Source organism: Maylandia zebra, linkage group LG2 (genome assembly GCF_041146795.1).
Source record: "Maylandia zebra isolate NMK-2024a linkage group LG2, Mzebra_GT3a, whole genome shotgun sequence".
Taxonomy (NCBI): domain Eukaryota; kingdom Metazoa; phylum Chordata; class Actinopteri; order Cichliformes; family Cichlidae; genus Maylandia; species Maylandia zebra.
In genome coordinates, this window is record NC_135168.1 from 32,792,100 (window position 1) to 32,813,176 (window position 21,077).

General features: G+C 42.0%; 2 protein-coding genes across 4 annotated transcripts; both read left to right on the forward strand.

Annotated features, from left to right (window-relative positions):
• Positions 1-752: 752 nt before the first annotated feature.
• Positions 753-8,449, forward strand: apool (apolipoprotein O-like). Of its 3 annotated transcripts, none has more exons than XM_004563252.6 (10): positions 753-865; positions 1,504-1,602; positions 1,682-1,807; positions 2,326-2,380; positions 3,380-3,478; positions 4,874-4,965; positions 5,065-5,175; positions 5,547-5,769; positions 5,909-6,124; positions 7,781-8,449. In XM_004563252.6, the coding sequence occupies exons 1-10, from the start codon at positions 854-856 to the stop codon at positions 7,867-7,869; spliced, it is 1,122 nt and encodes a 373-aa protein (XP_004563309.2). In that variant the 5' UTR covers positions 753-853; the 3' UTR covers positions 7,870-8,449. The 3 variants fall into 3 exon arrangements, with proteins under 3 accessions (XP_004563309.2, XP_023009226.2, XP_076747340.1); XM_023153458.3 differs by having other exon boundaries at positions 5,912-6,124; XM_076891225.1 differs by lacking the exon at positions 753-865 and adding an exon at positions 959-1,210.
• Positions 8,450-15,660: 7,211 nt separating this feature from the next.
• Positions 15,661-18,782, forward strand: LOC101486923 (type-2 angiotensin II receptor). Its single transcript, XM_004563253.3, has 2 exons — positions 15,661-15,907; positions 16,404-18,782. Exon 2 carries the CDS (start codon positions 16,467-16,469, stop codon positions 17,802-17,804), a length of 1,338 nt encoding a protein of 445 aa, XP_004563310.1. The 5' UTR covers positions 15,661-15,907; positions 16,404-16,466; the 3' UTR covers positions 17,805-18,782.
• Positions 18,783-21,077: the final 2,295 nt, after the last annotated feature.

The window sequence follows — 21,077 nt, forward strand, 5'->3', positions numbered from 1 at the left end:
TAGGGACTAGTAAAGCACTATACAAATACAGGCCATTTACCATTTGTTGGGGCCTTACTATTGGAATGAGTATGTGCACAATTGCCTAAACAGTTTTGGCATATAAATATAGAGAAGGTTTATTGATACTGGAAGCTTCCATTAGTAGTCTGCTTGTACTCTCAGTACTAACAAAACAGGTTTGAGCAGGCTTTGGTTGCCTGCAGGTAAATAGTCCAGATGGAGAGGAAAAGAAGGATGCTGTTGAAATGCAATACATAATCAGCAGCTATTCCTGATGTATTTCCATTTGTAAACAATGTTGCAAACCTTAACTCAGATATCTAGTGGCTTCACCGGCAACCCAAAAATTAATTCCTAGACTGATACTGTTTCATCAAATCCAGTGCAACATGTGCACCTGTGCTGTTCTGGTGCAGAACTTTGTGTGTGTGTAGGTTGATTTCTGACTGAACACATCTTAAAGCTCTTGTGCACAAAGTTAAGTAGTAATGTAAATTTCCTTATACATATTCACTTCATTAAAACTAAACTAAATGTGGAGAAATCCTGTGGTGCTGGAACATGAGGCCCCCTCAGGGTCGATGCTGGCAATGTCTCAGCAACGTAAATAACAACTCATTTACATGTGAAACTGCGAGTAGGAGTTTATTTTTATTTTGATGCAAATGTACAAAGGCAAGGGTCAACTGTCCGCTCAGTGGGTGAGCAACATGTGGACTTACTTGACGAGTAGGATAGCACAGCCGAGCTGCAATTCCCACTTCAGCCCATTAGGTGGCAGTAGCCGACCGCGGGGTTTTTTGGGCTAGAACGAAGCTGTAACCAACAGAAGAAGGGGGAGAGCGCTGTCATGGCGGCCAAGGTGAATGCATGTCATTTTGTCTTCAGCAAAGTTTTTAGCTTTTATTACAATGACTTTTCAATGAAAGTGTAGACTGTATGTTGGCGTCAAGTGCCCCGCAGCTGCTAATGTTTACTTGTTCTGGTTGTCACATCTCAGGCGTTGTTACTCTGCACGAAATATCTTTGCTAGCTATGTGTGCTGTGCTAGCTTCGCTGAATGACTCCTAAAAAGAATACACGGAGGAAGGTTTTAGCAGAGGTTGCATCTTTAAAAGTGTGTAACAGCTGTTTAACCTTAATAGCTGTCAGCCCTGCCTTTGTTAGCTTTCTAGAGCCGCATTAAGCTACAACACAAACACTGTCGGTAAGAGTAACGCTTAACGTCAGTTAGCTTAACTAGTTCGAAACAGTTTGTACACACAAAACAAAGGGAATAAGCTCAGGATGTATACTTAGAAGTTCATTAATGCAGTATAAATAAATATTGGAAAGACTGGAAAAGCGATGCTTTGAAATATATGGTGGTATTGTTGTAATTAATAATATAAAATATATATATAATAATCCTTCCACTGAAAGTCCACGAAGTAAGCTGTGATAGTGATGTGGTGTTGACACACTGACTAAAACTACAGTGTACGTTCCCCCTCCTGCCAGGTGGTAATGGTGGCCGTCCCGACTGTGCTGGGAATAGCCTCCCTCCGTGTGTACTCTGTGAATGAAGCGCCCGCTGATGGGCTGGTTACTCGAGAAAAGGTGTGTATTCATGATTTGTATGGGATATTGCCATTCATAGCCATAATAACGCACCAACTCTCTACCTCCCTTTCCCCAGCTCAACATCTACAACCCGGTGTTGCAGTCTGCTCAGAGTAAGTTTGTCCCAGAGAGTCCAGGGGTCATCGAGGGTGGAGTGACTACAGCCAGAGAGACAGTACTACCATTTGTGCATGCTGTAAAGGTATTCAAGTTTTTTCCCCCTTTGTGTACATGTAAAGCTGCATGTAGGAAAAAATCTCATTCACATTCACCGTCAAGCACTGATGTAGTTCATGCTTTCACATCCTCTTCTGCACTTTTAACACGAGCAGGTGGTGGAAACGCATTTATATTTAAACATATGACAGCTAAAATGCACCAGAGAACTCTTATCTTGCACCTGCGAATTTAGTTGACACCGCTATCTTTTTGCTGCTCATTGTGGTTTACAGAGCACGATCCCACACGCTGCAAGTGCTCGGTGCAGGAAGGATTCTTGCAGGTTTAGGAGTTAGACAGGAAACTTCATGCAGTTTAACTTCAGTTAAACTGCATGAAGTTTGCTGCAAGAAGATTTGACAGTTTGATTCTGTGAAACACAGGTTGTTGGGTGGGGGTGAGCAGTTAGCACTGACTCACATGTATCTGTTTCAGTGTTAAACAGGCATGTTCTTGATGAACTTTTCTAGTGGTTTCAGTTTAGTCTTCTGTTCCCTGCAGGGTGCCTGTATCTCTGTGAAAAGGGGAAGTATTGATCTTTATCATGCTGGAGAAGGTGAGTAAACAACAGGCAAACAACAGTCTTAGTTACATTGCACCTAAATATCAAATTTCAATAATAATAAGACATTTAAAGTTTTCAACATGTCACACATTTACTAAGTAAATATATTTCAAGGGGTGCTATTGAGGTGAAATTCTCACCAGGTGTCTGTAACAACCCATCCATTTCACACATGCAAAGAAATCAAACCACAGATGTCCATAAATTATGTGTAATAGCGAGAAATGACACAGGGAAAAGTATCAAACGCATGAAAAGGGAGGTGCAAAAAGTCGTGGAAAGTCATGACAGTAGCTTAAATCAGTCCTGCCACTTGTGCAAAGTGCAAATTTATATTAGCTGGTTCTTCAGCAACTGATGGCCTATAAGAAGGGGTCTCATTACTAAGGTGTAAAACCAATTAGCTCTCTCAAGGCCGTTGCAAAACATACCGAAGAATTTCTAAACTAGTGAAGATTCCAGTGAACAAAGTGGAAAGAACATCATGTTACCATAAACCGACCATGACCAGATGCCTCCTGCAAGATTTCAGACAGAGGAGTGAAAAGAATTATCAGAAGAGTTGTCTGAGAGTCAAGCAGCACTAGAGGCGCTGCATATCACCCCCAAAACGGCATACCAACAGTGAAGGTTGATACTGTGTATACAATACTTTCTCCCTGTGTGATTTCTCATTATTACACATAACTTAATTTATGAGCATCTTTGGTTTGATATTGTGGCATTTGTGGATTGGAAGGGTTATTTCACACATCTGGTCAGATTTTCATGTAAATAGCACCTTTAGAAACATATTTAATTTGTGATGTATTCAGTACTTCAGTCTTACCCACAGTAAGACATTAGAGGATGAGAGTGATCTATTTAAAGTTATTTTTTTTAGTTAGTTTAATGGTAGTCCCAATATTAGTGATACAGGTCACACCTTTTCTTTAAAGGAAGCTGAATGTATTTTTGTCAGCATCTTGATTTCTGTTATCTGCTCCTCAGATTTATACTATTACCTGAAGGACCCTCCTCCTGGTTTTCTACCCAGATTTGGCACCATCACCGTGGCTGGCCTGCTTGGCATGTTCTTGGCACGGAAAGGTAACTTGAACTGACAAACAGTTTAGGCCTGCAAGAAACGTTTTAATCAGTTTCTCATATTAAATAAAGGAAAATGTTTGAAAGAGTGTTGGTCTAAGTGTGAACGGTTGTCTCTCTGTGTTAGCCCTGCAATAGACAGGTCACCTTTCCATTGTGCCATATTACAGGTGGGATAGGCTCCAGCCCCATGTGACCCAGTAAAAGCATTGCATACGACTATAACAAATGTAGCATACGCAAGAACTGCACATAGTGCAAGTTTAGTAAGCTTAAATATACATTAATGAATAAGTAACTCACAAGACATCAAAACAATTCCCTTTTTTAGGAATCAGTCTAGAAAAATTAAAGATGAAAATCCTGAAAAACAAGTGCAATTTGTTGAATATGTCTCAATAAACATGCATTGCTGCTGACACATCAGTGTGCCACTAAATGGTCACATACAATGTTTTGAAACTCATCAGCAAAACTCGACTCCTGTTCTGTCGCTGCGTCACAACAACAGTGTATTTCTTCTACAAACTGCATTTATTAAGGAAACTTCTTACACTTATCGTCCAGTGGGCTTGACACTTTGGCAGGCTCTGACCTCTGACCTCTGGGCTGTGTGTTTTAACAGTCCCAGATTGTTAAGGTGCGACCCCAGCTCTGCTTGTGAGGATCACAGCACTTTACGTTCTTTCTTAGACCATTTAATATTTTTCTTTGTTTTGCAGAACATAGAAAAAAAACATATAAAGTCATTTCAGAAAGATACGAATTAGTTTTACGCTCTCAGACTGTCTCAGAAGAAAGTTTCATTTCAGCCACACAGGAAATAAAGTATTACAACTTCTGCTTAATGTATTCATGGGATGAACATTTTAGATATTTTCTACACTTCTCACAATGCATGTGAACTTGCACAGAGATATGCATTGTTTGTTAACAAGAACATCTGTTTTACCCCCTTTTTTGTTTTGTGTTTTAAAATGCACATACGCTCCAGATTTATTTATGTGTATTTAATCTTAGCGTGACCTTTTCATGTACGAGATAACACTGTGATTATCAGGGTTTAGACACCACAGCCAGTGAAGCTGAAGTACCCCTCATCATCTCATCATCGATTGCCCAAAGTTTACCACAAGAAACAAGTTTCTGAGGAAGTTTCACTTTTCTCATTACATTGTCTTCCTCACTCTTTCTTCCTATTACCAAAGAGTCATTAAAGTGCATGAAAATGTTAATGTCTTTAAGTTAACCTGGGCATTGTGTTGGCCAAAATGTGCTGCAACACACTATGTGAGCATGACCTTTCTGGATATAGCAGTTCAGTAGCTGGCCTCCAGGACTTAACCTCTGCCCACTTGTATTGATCGCTGCCCTGCTTTGCAAAATGTTTTATTTCAGGCTCTCGTTTCAAGAGGTTAGCGGTCCCGCTGGGCCTGATGAGCGCAGGAGCATCAGTGTGCTACCCTGCACAAGCAGTGGCAGTGTTAAAGGTAACGCTGCTTCCTCAAGCACGGATATCTTGTTAATTCGCAGTATAAATGTTAATATTTTCCTAGTTTAATTCGAGCGTTGTCTTTTGTCCTCCCAAGGTGACGGGAAAGAAGGTTTACGCTGCAGGGCAGTGGAGCCGTGCTGCAGCGTCTTCACTGCTCGCCTCCGCAGAGCCGGTTGCCAAAGAGACTGCTGCTTCACAGCCACAGGTTAACAGACTTTTAAGCGAACTGTTTTTAAGCAGAAAGACTTATAAAGCTGTTTTACTGTGTGACTAAAACCTAAACAGCAGTTCAGCTCGTGTAACTTGCTTTCCACTCGGTGCCTTTCCCTTCTCTACATGTGTTGCTTACTGACAGAGAAAAAATCCCTTTTGTGTGGTAAATGGGTTATATTCCATTTCCTTTCCTACACATTGCCTTTCATAACTGTTAGTGGAGTTTTATTCTTTGTGCCTCACATGTGATTCAGGCATATTTTGTGAGAGTTTAAATCTAAAATTTTATTACTTAAATATTCAAGAAAATTGTACATTTTAATTACGCACCATTAAAGTCGATTTTTTATTGTTTTTTTTTAGTCAGCTATAGCGGCAAATCTAGAGCCTCCAGCGGCTGAAGAAACCTCACAGCCCAGCTCCACTACAGACACCTCAGCCCAGAGCTCTACAATCTCAGACACAGAGGTGAAATCAGCTGATCCTATCTCTGATGAGCCCATTGTTGCTGTCATAACAGAAGAAGAGTCATCCATAACAGCCACAGAAATATCCCCCAACCAGGCCCCCACAGAGACCAGCACAGGTATTATCAGTATTGATCCCTGTCGTCTTGTTTCTCTGTCTCCGTCTCTTCATTTCACACACAATCACACAGAGACTTATATCAACAGTGGTGGTTTAATTCCCGCTCTTTCCGGCTCTGTTGGCAAATTCTCCGCCAGTAGAAAAAGTGTCCGCGCCTTCCCCAGAGGAGCTGCTGGCCCCTGTTGAAAGCGAAGAAGCCTCGGATAGAAAACAAGCCTCCGGGGATGTATCCACGGACACGAGCCCATCCGAGCCTGCAAGCTCAGGACCGGAAACAATAAAGGCCGTTCCAGTCGAGTCGGCATCTTCCTCTGAAGAAACATCTACTCCAGAGGCTTCCAGTGAGGCCACAGGTACCAAAAATAGTTCATGTCAAAGAGCGAAAGGTTGATAAGTAAATAAAATAAGAAGAAATGATAACCTAAACAGAGGACCTATGCTTTAATCATCACTCCGCTGCTCTTACTCTACACTTAATGTGTGCTGCTAACCTTTTACATTTCCTCTACCCTGAAATGTCAATTAGTCGAGTCAGATAGCATGGAGGAGTTGCTGCTTTTAATGAGACACCAGTCGCCACACTCACACCAACACCTATCCAACACAAAACGGTTACTGGTTGTACTTTAACACTTTCTGCACATGTACCTTTGCTCTTGTTTGGGTGTTTACAGTAGACCAGCACAAACAAATGTTTTTTTTTCTTTTTAAGCCCACAGACAAACATAGTGAGCCTTCACTTCCTGTTACTCGCACATTCGACCTCTTCTAAGAATGATGTGGTTACCTAAATGTGGGGACCTAAACGTTGTGGGTCTTGTGTTCTACATAGTTGTTGTTATTAGTATGATTATCACTGCTACCTGGGACTTGGATTCTGTTGTCGCTGTAGTACGTTCAGGTTTACTTCCTAACGTGATATAAATCTGTATTAGTTTTCAGTTTAACTCTTCACATCTCATCCTTCAGCACAGCTTACTTATCTTTTCGGTACATCTGTTTAGCAGTTTGACATACTGAGGATTGACTCACTCTGCACAAACTGTGTGATGTGAAAGAAAAGAGAGGAATGTGATGTAACATCTCACAGCACTCGGTGTGTGGAATATGCATTTTAAAAAGAATCGCAGGGCTTTAGTTGCAGTCTGCTCAGCCTGGCTTTAAGTTGAACCGAAAGATAGTTTTACCAAGAAGTGATATCATATTGCATAATACAGTTTTCTCCAGTGAGATCACAGTAAGAGGATGTGTTTGGGATGTTTTTTTTCCTTCAAGAAAATACATTTCCCGTTCCATGTTGCTGCAGATCTTCTTCCACAAAGCAGCAACTGGAGCTCCTTGTAAATGTTTAAAGGAGGTTGCCGTCCCAGTAGGTTGACTGGGTGCTGACATGTGGGTGAAACTGCCCTAAAACTGACAGAATGTATGTACGCAGCGATCTCTGCTTTGTCTCTGCGTATAAATTCTTTAACATGAGTTGCAAATAGTAACACAGGCTGTGCCAAACTATACCACATTATACTTTTCAGTATTTCTGCTAGATTTTAACTCAGTGTTTCCATTTAGCTGGTAAAAGTAGCAGTTTATGTCGACACTGTGTCTCCCATCCCTTTTCTTCTTGGTTCTTTCCATGAACCAAGTGCGGAAAAAGTGCAAGGTCACTCTAACTGTTTGATTTTGTTAAACACTCAGTTCGTTCATAAGATTTTCCAAATCTTTGTACCGCAGTGCTCAAAGGATTACTATGTAAACCAAATGACTAAACACAGAGTTTTGATTTATTTGTACTTTTTAAGAACCAACGCATCCAAATCAATCATGGAATTCAGGCAATTTTAGGAGGAAACATCACGTTTTTCTGCACGTTTGGTTGTTGCGCTGAACATAAAGATCGACAGAAACCTGTGACTTTCACCCGGCAACTCTTAATGTTTTCATCTGTTAATAAAAGTTCATTCTACAAATCTAACTCTATTGATGTGCTTTGCATTTCTCTTGCTGCCCTGCAGAGGGCTCCAGTTTCAAACCAGACCCTTCTCTCATGGATTTCGGCCAGTCCAGCCCTGAGGATGAAGACCTGTACAGCACACGAAGCTGAGAGACTGCAGCCAGCCACAGGAGAAGCCTCATTCCCACACACACTGCCATCTCATATCTCACTCTAATTGACAAACGCTCTGTATCATTATGCGTTGTAAATAGGCCATTTTGCAAGCAATCGCAGTTAGAAAGACTTTAATCAACATTTCCATTCTCATTTCGTCTGCCCACATCAGCTGTTTCCACAGAAAACATCCCAGTACATTTGCATTGCAGCAGCGAGGCAGTGAATCTGGGCACACATAACTGAATCAGTTTGCGTGGGACAGAAAACTGGAATAAAAAACAAAAAAAAACCCACCCACTACTATTTACAAGCTTTTATACCCCAAATGGCAGATTGTGAAATTTTCTGTGTCATTTAACAAATACTGGCTTTTTGTGCTCCAGCTTTCACAGTCATGGATGCAGCGTGCTTTTATTTATTGTAATTTAGCCCAGTGTGTTGGTGAACTGAAAAATCTGCACATGTACTCGTGGTGATTACAAGATGGACTAGTACCGTTTCACTCGCTAACACAGGAAATTGTCCTCACTTGTTAATTATGGAACTCAAATAAATCTATATTTTTCATGAATTCATGTTGGGTCATGTCTGCTACTGATTACAGCACTTCCAGCATGTAGCATCAACAGATCTTCACTCAGACCCCGAGTTGTCACATAATGAGCAGCTAAACATGAGGAATCATCTGAGCCGCATGAACCAGAGTTATCTTTGAAGGGAGACCATTAAAGTTTCCCCTTTCCATAGGAAGACGCTTCACATAGTGAGTCTTCATGCTGCAATTAGTCCATGAGAAACAACAACTTGTGCAAAAACCCATATGGTGCACACTCGCAGCTCTGTTCAAAGTATCTTACATTGAAGGGCACATTTAGTACGTGCAAATCTGTATCAACGGATTTTCATAATAAGCTTTGTTACAGTTTGTAGAAATAATTAATTATAATCCATATATCAAAAACATTATGAAGATTGAGTAATCTTAGATTTATATTTAAAAGTCAGGGGTGAGGAACTCCAGGCCTCAAGGGCCGGTGTCCTGCAGGTTTTAGATCTCACCCTGGGTCAACACACCTGAATCTGACGATTAGTTCATTAGCAGGCCTCTGGAGAACTTCAAGACATGTTGAGGAGGTAATTTAGCCATTTAGATCAGCTGTGTTGGATCAAGGACACATCTAAAACCTGCAGGACACTGGCCCCTGAGGCCTGGAGTTCCCCCACCCCTGCCCTACAATAATAGAAAACCCCAACGATCAGATGACTTCCCATAAGCAAGCACTTGGCAACAGTGGGAAGGAAAAACTCCCATTAAACAGGAGAGACCTCCAGCAGCACCAGGCTCAGGGAGGGACGGCCATGTGAGAGGGGACGGTTTCGACTAACACTTCTGCTCGTTCAGCAGAGTAAACATGTTTTGACTAGAACAAAACTGTCATCACACCTTCACATTTTCCACATGTGTAAATATCACGCAAGTTATTTGGGTTCCTGATAACAATCAGCACGTTGACATGCATGAAATGTACTGCAATTCTTTCACACCCACTAAGAAGAGATAATGAGCCCTGACTTTTCCTCCAGAACCACATTTACATTTTTAATGTTTTGGTGTTTACGTGTCCTATGATTTACAGTAACAGACCTGTGTGGCTCCTTACAGCCACATGTCAGCCATTGAATCAAATCAAGTTGTAACAAGTCAGACACTGGGTCATATAATCTAAAAGCTCATCTCTACTGATCGATGCTTTACAGAAACCAAAAGTTTCAATGGTGTTTTCAAAGTTGCAATAAAATCATAATGTAAGCACATCACCCGAGCAATTATTATTCATGGGAATGATTATGCCGAGCAGTTTGAACAGCAAGCGTGCATTAATGCCTTGTGTTCTCTGAAAAGTGATTTTTGTTTGTGTGCTTGCGTGTGTGTGTTTAGCTCGAGAATATTAACAGCCGAGCAGGAGCCAGCAGCCAATCAGGTGCGAAATCACAAATGAATAAATAGGCTCCTGGCCAGCAGCTGTGCAGACTGCAGGCTGACCCCCCCGCGCTCCGATCACGATGCTTTGTGTGCTCTCCCTGTGTGGCTGACACCTTTGTTTTCACCATTAACTGTTTTATATGCACTTTAGTGTTTTTATTGTTTGGGCACTGAAGCACCCTGAGGTACTGTATGTTTTTAATTATTGATTTATTTGGTCTGCCATAGGCTTTACTGTAATTAGAAAAAGCTGCAAAGAGCTGGATAACTAAGGCTACCACTGCAAAGTCATAAGATCTCTCTTTTTTTCATGTTATTATTCTACTTTTGGATATTTCAGTTGTCATTTACATTTATTGCTATTATCGATCATTTAAGCCCTGATTTAGCACATTTAGGTTCAACCCTGTCTCTTCGTTTCCAGTCCTGCAAACAGTTGTTTCCTCTGGTCTTGGTATTGTTGGAGATGATATTGGTATTGTTGGTGCACATTTTTATGTTTAATCTTATGTTACATTTACTCCCAGGCAGAATACTCCCAGTTCTCCATTAGTGGATGGTTTTGCTTGTCCGGCTGAGATACAGCTTTTTTGTTGCCCCCTTTTCCTTTCCTCCCTTTGTTAGAAATCCAGTAACTGCAGTTACAGCAGATAAGCCACACCGGCTGTTGTAGGCTGCTTTAAATCACCTGTGTCACGTTTACACACACATACACAAAAAAAAACAGCATTCCCGGTGCCACATCTTTTTGCTTATTTCTGTATTTGTAAAGAGGGGCTGAGGTATCTGTTCACATCTTTATAGGCTCTTACGGCCCCTTAGAGGAACTGGAGCTGGACCCCCGGACCTCATAAACTCTGCACGAGTCTGTCCAGAGTCACGACCCTTGGGATCCTCTCTGCCTGTGTGTATGTAGTGCGAGTCACAAGATGTCCGTACTTGCACGTTTTTCTTTCTGGAATATATGGAGAAGGGCGCACATACGGGAACCTGGCTTCGTGTGGCATCAAAGCAACAGCTTGTGCTGCTGCTTTGAGTCACGGGAGCCAGAGACTTACTGACTGGAGGGAGTCTGTATTTTTTTTTAAATATATAAATAGAATAAGTCTGACAGTTCCTCCAGGAACAACTAGCGACCAGCAGCATCAATAATAATAAAAAACCCATATGGAACATATTGATTCAGTTCAAAATAGAAGTGACCAGAAAGAGTTGGGAATCGTGTAAATCAGAGAAATCCTTTCTTCTCACAGCTTGTTAGGGAAGGATGGACATCTTGTTGCCATAAGCTGTGCCCCCCAGCGCACACACACACACACACACACACACACACACACACACACACACACACACACACACACAGATGTGACTAAGTATAGCTTCAACTGGCTTCCCTCAAGGGTCCCCTTCACATATTAGGGTCCCCTTTCCTCACAGCATCCCACACGAACAGCGGCTACAGCCATGTTTTGAGAATTAATAAGAAGACTGGACTCTGGCATGTAGGCCAGAGTGCGCTCAGATCTGATTTTTTGACCAGCAGAGAGGAAATGGGGGGGGGACTGCAACCCTGACCTCTCACCTTTCACCCCCATGAGCTGGATTTTCCACAGAGGACTTTATGGGGGTTATGGTTTGTGGTGGTTATCTTCTCAGGGTCTGTTCAGCAAGGGACACCTCCCCACCGCCTCCACCACCAGCAAATAAACACATATCACATTTATCAGCAAAAAAACATAAACACAAGAGTAATGGAAGCTGTGCATGTTTACTGAAGCACAACTTCCTCTTCTGATTATGCAAGCCAGCATGTGTTCGCAGTACATGTTTTTCCTGCAAGTGTGGGATTAAATCAGATGGTAGCAATTTAGCCCGCTGAAGAGCAACAAACTGGTTTTAGCAGAGTTTGGCACGTTTTTCAGGCTGCTGATATCAGCTGTAGTTTTTTTTTTTCCTTTTTCTTTACAGCTGTTAATAGCATTTTATTTAATGAGCGCCAAGGAAACAGAAAGCAGAAAAAACCTGGCAAACTACGCCAGTGGAATAATAATGATGATAATAATAATAATAATGAATTAAATGTCGTGCTTTTAATCCAGGATAAAATGAACTGTGAAAGAAAATAATTAGCTGGGAGAGTGATGTCCAGCAGTAGTTTGCGAGGTGAGCTGAGGTTTGATGCCCTCTGCTCCGTTGCTCTCCTTATCTGGTGCCTGACTGTGCAGACACACACAGCCTCCCGCTCTCCCATACATGCTCAGTCTCACTCAGCCCGAGTGAATGCATGATTTGGGGATTTTTGAGCGTGCAGCAGACGCTGCCTCGTTTTAACGTGCAATCACCGCCTTGAAGAGTGAATTCACCGTGAGCCGCTTTAATTGATTGTCTGCAGATAGGATGTTGTGTGATTGCCTTTCCAATTGTTGACAAAGGTCAAAGAAAACATTCTGTGTGTGTGTGTGTGTGTGTGTGTGTGTGTGTGTGTGTGTGTGATTGAGCAAGACAATTATTTTGATTTTTGAACATTTTTCAGCGGTGTAGCGGTCAGGGGTGTAGCACAGAACTAATCAGTGTCTGTGAGCCACCATCACTTCTTCAGCCATATTTCTCACATATCTTCTGGTTTTTAAATATTTTTTGGCAATTAATTGAGCCGACAACCGCACACAACTATCTACAAAGGTCATTGTTTATTGTTTGAAATCTCATATTTAAACTCATTTCCCAACATCCTGCAGTCTGCTTGGAGTATAAAGCTTAAGACTATTTTCCTCATTTTTATTTTAATATTTATGATTCCAGTGACATAAAAAAGCTCCACTGTCAGTTTTGTAGCACTTGTCGAGCACCCTCTGTCCTTCCTGTTACCTTCAGGGCGACCTTCCTTTTCCTCTCGCTTCACTTCCATCATCCTCCATCTCGTCGTCTTGCTCACAATCCGCCGCACAGGCCTTCCACCAGAATTAAAATTGAAATTCCTCTTAACCTACTTACAGCCTCACAGTGTTTTCAATCTGTTTAGCGCTAAAGCACAACAGAGATCAAACCAGGTCCGTCATAATAACTGTACAAAATGCAATTATCTTGATAACTGTGAAGGTTCAAATAACTTTTTAAGCTTATTTGTGTTTATAAAGCTGCAACAGTATAATCACACTGGCCGCGGAGGCCTAATAGCAGAACGTTAAAATGCACCAGACTAAATTAGCTTGGTTAGATTAGAATGGTTGTCTCTGTCTATGTGTTAGCCCTGCGACAGACTGGCGACCTGTTCAGGGTGAACCCCGCCTCTCGCCCTAAGACAGCTGGGATAGCGGGGCGCTGGGGACCCTGAAAAGGATACGTGGAAGTGAATGGATGGATGGACGTGCGATGACATGGCTTACTGTAAAACAGCTGTTTTCTGTTGCTTTGATGTTAAGAGAAATTAATTATACTTGCAGTAAATTTAAGTAGTCTGAAAATACTTGTAAATACTGTGTAATCCTGGTAATTTAGTGGTGAAAGAAACAATATTTTTCCATCTTATATGGAAGATAGCTAAGCTATTTATTTTTCAGGATATAGTTATATTGTTACTTCATTAGAGTTATTGGATATCATATTTTGCATTATCCTACTGTATATTACTGTGTACTAATATTTTTATTGTATATATTGTATATCTTATTCCTCTGTTGCTCTGTCTCTGTGTACGACAAAAGAATTTCCCTCGGGATAAATAAAGTTCTTCTTATCTTAGGTATGCTGTACTTCTGGGCCTAGACACCCATTTTACTGTAAGTAATTTTAAGTATAGCATGCCCATCAGTGTAATAAATGTTAAATAATGATGTGAAAAAATAAAGATGGTTAAGTCACTCCGTACTACAGCCTGCACAACAAAAGCACAGCACACAGTGCAAGATTGTTTTTCCCCTAAATTACCAGGAAGTTAATCAGTACTAACTGTATAGTAGTGACTTTGTTTCCTCTATAAGCCAGACTTGTCGCCTTAGTCTAGTGTGTTTATATGTAAATGACTTTGTAATTCTAACTAAAATAATTGAAATTCCATGTAATTACAGGGGAATTATGTCCTGAGTCTGGAGCCATATTATATAGCCATATTTAAGCTTACATTAAAGTGCAATTGCATCCTCCCCCTTTAACACCACCCTTCTTTGCCTGTCACAAATATTAGGTTTGAAAAGCAGGTGGGTGGGGTTCCTGTGCCCACAGCCACAGCTATGGTTTGAGACGACCACATTAAGGATATTGGCTGTCACTGTTTAGTAAGAGCACCTATCAATGAAACTCTGCATACATATGGCAAAGAGTTTCTGTGTAGTTGTTTTAGCTAAAACTAAGTCTAGTAGAGTAAAAAGAACAATATCTTCTGATGAGACGAAAGGAGAGGTTCATCACTCTGTTATGGTGGAACTGGTGAGGCACAGACATAGCTCTGCTTTCTCTGTCATCTGGTATTTCTGTTGGCCAGCGTGAAAGCATAAATTTCTGTTTTTAGTTGTTGCATGTCATGACTAAGGCTTGGCTTCTGTCGATCTCTGTGTGTGTGTTTGCATTCCTGTCTCTGAGAGGACTGTTGATTTAAAGCTTTAGTGACCTTTAGGACAGGATGCCTTAAAGGGTCGTATGTCATGTAAAACGTGGTTTTTAAGGTTCATCTAATGGAGCTGAGGAATGTGTTATTATCTGCGAGGGTCCTCATGAAAATATGACATGTCTGAGTATGAGAACAACTGTGCATACCCAGCATGCCAGTACATGACAAAGTTTCCGTTCTGGAGAAGCAAAAGCTATCGCATTTTAATAATTTTGCGCTTTGCAGCACGTTCCCAGTTCATATCCTGCAAGCACGCCACGGCGAACCTCCTCATTTTGCGGCCTTCAAAATCTTCTGCTTTCTGTCTCGCCTTCATCCTTCATCTTCGCTGTCAGCTTTCCCGCAGCCATTAGAAAACATCACGTCCTGATAGATGCTCAATGGAGCAGAGTGCGCGCACATGTAAACAGATCCAAGTGCGCTGGCGTCGATGAACGCACGCCGGGCTGAGTGCACCCGCATCTACACGTAGTGCAGCATAGGTGCAAACGTGCTGATCAAAGGAGCTGTGATGTAATCAGTGTCGGAGCTTTGCACGCATCCCTCATTAACTTTCACCAGAGGCCTTAATAAAAAACCACTGGAGGGAATCTCCGCTTTCTCTCCTTCCCTTCCCTTGTCTTTCTCTCCCTTCTGCCTTCGCATCTTCTTCTTCACTCCCCGCAGTTCCTGCTGATCTTCCTCCACATCCATCTTCTCTCCCCCCTCCCTTTTTTCTCTCTGGCCCAGGAGCTGGTTTGACTTCCGCTCAAATGGAGTAAATATTTCCCATGGCTTATCTGACCGCCAGCAGGACCAATATGACACAAAGTGCGAGGCTCTGCTAATTAACAGAGCCTCTCTTTCTGGGGTCAGAGGCCCCGTCGGGGGCAGTTAGAGCTGTAAGTTTGAAATACAGAACACACCAGCGTCCCATTTATTACGGTCAGGTATGACACGCTGCCTTGTGGCTGCAGTCACTGGAGACAAAGTTTTACTACAACATACATCTTGATTTGATTTTGTTAGTTTCTGGTGGAAGTTCCTGGAGGGAGGGCGGGGAGGGATAAAGAAAGGATACAGGGAAAAAAAGAAACAGAGCAAGTTTATGTCTTTCTGTTCTTCTCCTTCTGTGCAGGCTGGCTTATGTCCAGTTACAGTCCATCCCCTTGGTAGTGATGAAGGTGTGTGACGTACAGCAACTTCCCTGTTGTGCAATCGTCAAGAGACTCCCGGGGCCTATAAGACCCCCAACGTCATCTGGTTTCTCAGAGTCTGGAGGTTGTTTGCTCCACACACACACAGGCGGTCCAACTCATGAGCATGATACAGTCCGGGGTCTTCAGCTGTGCAGATTTCTTTTAAAGGGGTCGAGGAGAAATTGTCAAGACATGGATTTTAGCCAAAAGAAGCTTTGAAAAAGAGCTAGACTGTTTGGACTGGACGCTCAATTACATCAGGTAAAGAAATCATAAATGGCTTTACTAGTCTAAGAGCGAGAGTTTTCTGTCTGTTTTCTATCACAACTTCAACCGTCAGAATCATTTTTTATTGGAATCAGCGTAGTCGATGAGATCATTTTCCATGTACGAATGATGGCTTGCTTTGAATTTGATTTATTTATGCAGTTAGTAGTGCTTTCACTTGTACACTGTTGCAAGATTAGTTTTTAGTCTTTTTAACACTTTTAAAACTTTTTCAAATTAATTCATGATTGTTTCAAAAATGTAATCTTTAATTGGAGAAAGATGTTTTTTTACAGTATTCCAATAAAACTGGATTACAGCCACTGGATTACAGTGTATCAAGTATGGCGTAATGTATTTTTGCTTTGATTAGATATCAAGTAAGACACCTAATAAAGGCTCGCACCAAATAAAGATGCCCGTGTAGAGAAACTTTGTCCATAAAAGGCAGCTGAATTTTAAATGCGCTCTTGTTTTGCATTATTTCCAGCTGACCTTGGAAAACTCAAAGGAGGGAAGTTAAACTGTGTGAGGCAACGGTACATCCAGTTCCATGATGGCAATCCCAAATGACCTCTCCCTTTTCAACTCCACCTCTTCCCTCTATTCGACGACGGAGCTTTTTGTGAACACCTCCCCGACTCCCTCTGCTCCCCTCTGCTCGGACTGGCCTCCTGTGCCCATGACCACAGTCATCCCCACCGTCTACAGTGTGATCTGTGTGCTGGGAACCATAGCCAACACCTTGGCAGTGTGCGTCCTGGCACATGGTAGTGCCTCAAGGAGAACAGTAGCTAACACCTTCATGCTGAACCTCTGCGTGTCCGACCTGCTGTTCCTGTTGTCGCTCCCGCTGTGGGCCGTCTACTACTCCCAGGGCTACAACTGGCCCTTCGGTCGAGTAGCCTGCAAAATCTGCGGCGCTCTCCACAACCTCAACCTCTATGCGTCTATCTTCTTTATCACATGCATGAGCATAGACCGCTACCTGGCCATTGTGCATCCACTCCGTTCCCAAAGTGCACGAGACGCCAAGCGCGCCCGGTTCATCTGCATCCTTGTGTGGGTTCTGGCATGTGCTTGCTCAGGCCCTACCTTAGCTCTGAGGGAGACCTACTACCTGGATGTGCTTGGTGTGGAGGCCTGTGCAATTTTATATCCTGATCATACCTGGTATCGGACCCTGGTCTGGATAAAGATTGTTCTGGCCTTTCTTCTACCACTCCTTGTCATCTCTTGTTGCTATTGTGCTATTGGTAGACATTTGTTGGTTGATACGGGGTTGGTAAGAATGCAGAATCTGTCTCACCCACACAGCATGTCATCCTTTAAATCACTACAGTCCCACGAGGGCTATAGTAAATCGGAGAGACCCCCCACCCCTTCTGTGAATCCCAGGTTAAGTGGGGCCAGACCCCTGGAGGGTAGGGGGCTTGAAAGGGTATTGTGGACAGTAGCTGCAGTGGTTCTGGCATTTTTCCTCTGCTGGTTCCCCTTCCACTGCGTGACCTTTTTGGATGTGCTCTATAGTGAAGGCTGGTTGGACAGCTGCTGGGTAAGCTGGAGCATCCAAAACCTCACCCCTCTCACACTCTGCCTGGGTTTCTCCAACTCGGCCATCAACCCTGTGCTCTACTGCTTCATTGGGAACCATTTCCGTGGCCGTCTAGGAGGCTTATGCAAGGGCCTGTGTGCTTGTTTAAAGGCCCGAGGGGAAGAACACAGCCAGAAGAGGGGCTCCTTCAGCACCAGGCTGAGCTCCTTCTCTCGAAAACTCAGTGACCTCAAAGACTTGGCGATTGTGGAGCCCTCTGGCTCTGCGTACCTGCCCCAATTCCCAGCCCTGACTCCAGCAAGGAGACTTTCTCATCCCCTCAGTGATAACTGCTGAACACCAATGAGCGTGGCTGTGTGAGACAGAGCTGTTACTAAAACTAAGTCAAATTCTAGCAGAGGTCATTTCTGCTTTACAAAAAATAACTGTAGATAAAACATTTTTTCCACACTTGATTTGGACAGTCATCAAGCATCTCTTGTGAGTCACTCACATGATGTCATTTCTGGCTGCAGCGGGAATCATTTTGGAAAAACAACATTGTCAAAACTTAATGTACAGTGCCTGATAAGAACCAAACAGCTGACAGACACAGTTTATGCCTAGCAACTGAACAGAGTGGCACAATTAGCAGCTAATGAAGAAGATATTCCCCCTGGAGTTGCTAGAAACTACAAACAAAGCTAAAACATAACAAATACTGCATGTGAATTCACCATCTGGATATAAACACAAATCTAAACAAATGATCATATCTCTGTCCATAGTTGCTGTATATAAAGATGATTTATTCACAGCTTGTTTTATAGCCTCGCAGAATAAAAAAAAATCTGTTAGCTATAAGCAGTGCAAGCTACATCTATGCTAATTTAAGACTTTTAAGCATTGCTTTAGTTTTTATGTTCCTCTAGCCCAAATTACTATGAAATATAAGAAACTACATTGTGTTGCTGTGTTTCTATGTTGGGTAATCAGACCACATTATTTAAAAGTCTAGTTGATAATTTAGCGTTAGCCTATGCTAGCTCTAGACATCTCACTAGCTAGCATTAATTTAATAGTATGCTTTTTAAGTGTGGTTTGTTCTTATACAAATGTTATATCCTATATTTTTCTAAAAGGAAATATCTCATTGTATAATAATATTTTATATTAAATTGTTTTTTGTTTTTTGTAAAGGAAAACAAGCTAAAAACAAATACATTAATTTCACAAAAGGATCTACTTTTCCTCTTTTGGGGGGACCAAAGTATCATGTGTACTTGACATTTATCTGTATGTATTGGGAAAAGAAATAAAGCAAAAACCACTTTCCATATGCCACTTCCTTTGCTTGATACAGTTCTCCAAAATGACTATGCCTTCCGTTTTGTGAAACCCGATCAATTTACTAGAGATTTCAAATGTTCCTTTTCCCCCGTCTTACCCTCTAACAGCTGTGACTCCGAGCTTTCCCCACCTGGGAATATGAGAGCTGAGATTACTGTCAGCCTGGCAGATGGACATCCAGTCTCCCCTTCCAGAAACCCTCACACAAATTCCACACATATCAAGGCCAGATATCATAATCTCATACTAATATCCTTATGATGCATTCCAGTCCAGCCGCTTGTGTTGGTTGAGGGAGCCTGCAGCTGATCAATGATATATCTCTGCCTGCTATTTGTGTCCAGTATAGATTTGCTGCATTCTGCATTGACCCTGGGCTGTCTCTCTGTGAGCTGAGAGCCAATACAACATGGAGTAATTTTGTTCCGGACTGGTGGTTGCAAGGAATTTTTACAAGCAGGAAAGCTAAATTAATAATCACTGAAAGGCTTTATTATGAATAAATGGTAAATTCTTCTTTTCTATCTTGAATGGGGTTTTTTTTTTGGGGGGGGGGGCTGCTAATAAATAAAGTGAGGAAAACTTCTTCAGTCTACTTGAAATACATGAATATTTCCTGCTTTTTGCCACTGGGTGGCGCTAAAATGCTGCAGAATCATTGAAAGAGATGCCATTGGCTGCTAACCCAGTCAAAGGCCCAAAGTCCCACTGCTCATGATCTTTCTGAGCCGAGGGAAAAATGGCTCTGACACAGACTGATGACTCATGTAGGCTACACTTCTGAATGTATAAAAACAGACACCCGCGACAAAAGCCGCATTAAAGAGAGCCACCCACTTGGAGAATACGCTGAATGCCAGAGTCACATGGGTAACCTTTCTGAAGGGTTTTTTCTTGCAGAAGCTTTTTGGTGATGTGAAGGACACCATGCGGTCAAGAACAGCATTCAGTCCTGCAAATAAAAAGGCCTACATCTGAACATGACAGATGAGCTCAGAGTACCAGACGCCGTGCTATCAGCAAATTGACGTTTCCTGTGGTAATGTCACCGCAGTAAACATTGAATATTTTAATCACCAGACTCTTAATTTGACACAACAGAACTTTCCTACTGATGGGACAGATTGCTGGATGAGTTTGTTGTACGCGCAGCTTCATTAGCTGATTCCTCGCTCTTCTACAGAGCAGGTGGGAGTGTCTTTGAACACACGTTTAAGCAGAAGACAGACTAAGAGATATGTGGCTGAGGAGATGTGTGGACATGTGATGAGAAAATGCATGCTGAGAAATACCGAGAAGCACATTGCTTCGGGTTTTTTTTCTCCCTTCCTTTATCTGCTTTAAAATGTCTTCCTCTGACATATCAGTTTAATTCAGCTGAGCACCCAAGTGCAAATTAGACTTTTCTTTCTTTTCTTGTCTCCTCTTTATGTGTTCCATTACAAGTTAAAGTAGAGAAATAATAAGAATTGCTGAGATTTTTTTTTGCCACGCATCAAAGGGAGGCAGGCCAGTGGTGGGAAAATAGGACGAATCTGCCCCTTTATTAAAACTGTCAACGCCGAAATGAGCTGAGGTTTTAACACATCATGTCACATAAACTTGTAGGTGGAAGGCTTTTTGGAAAAAAACGTCACAGCGAATCTAATCTTGAAATATTGTCATTTGAATCTTGAGCAAGTTGAGGTGGCAGTTAAAAAGAAATATTCTGAGGAGGTTACAGCTCCTGGTCTCAGGAAACTTGGATATGCATTTAAAAACATTTATAAAACAAACTAGTGAAAATAAGTGAGAATAGCTGCAGTTCACTGCTGTGAGCTGTATGTAGTTATTATTTTGAACTACTTTATAGTTCCACTTTTTGCAGTAATATAGTCACTGGCCTCTTTATCAGGTATCCTTTGTTAGTACCACGTTGGACCACTTTTTCCTTTAAAACTGCCTTAATTCAACGAGGTGCTGGAAACATTTCTCAGAGATTTTGGTCCATATTGGCTTGACATCACACAGTTACTGGAGATTTGTTGGTGGACCGCTGTGATGCAGATCTGAGCTCACTGTCATAATCAAGAAACCTTTAATTTTTGTGAGATGTTATCCTGCTTGGGTGCACTGTGGTCACAAACAGATGGACATGGTCAGCAACAACACTGAAGTCGGCTGAGGTGTTGAAATGATGCTCAGGTGGTACTGAGGGGGCCAAAGTGTGCCAAAGAAAATACTTCCCACACCATTACACCACCAGCAGCCTAAACCACTGATACAAGGCAGGATGGAGTC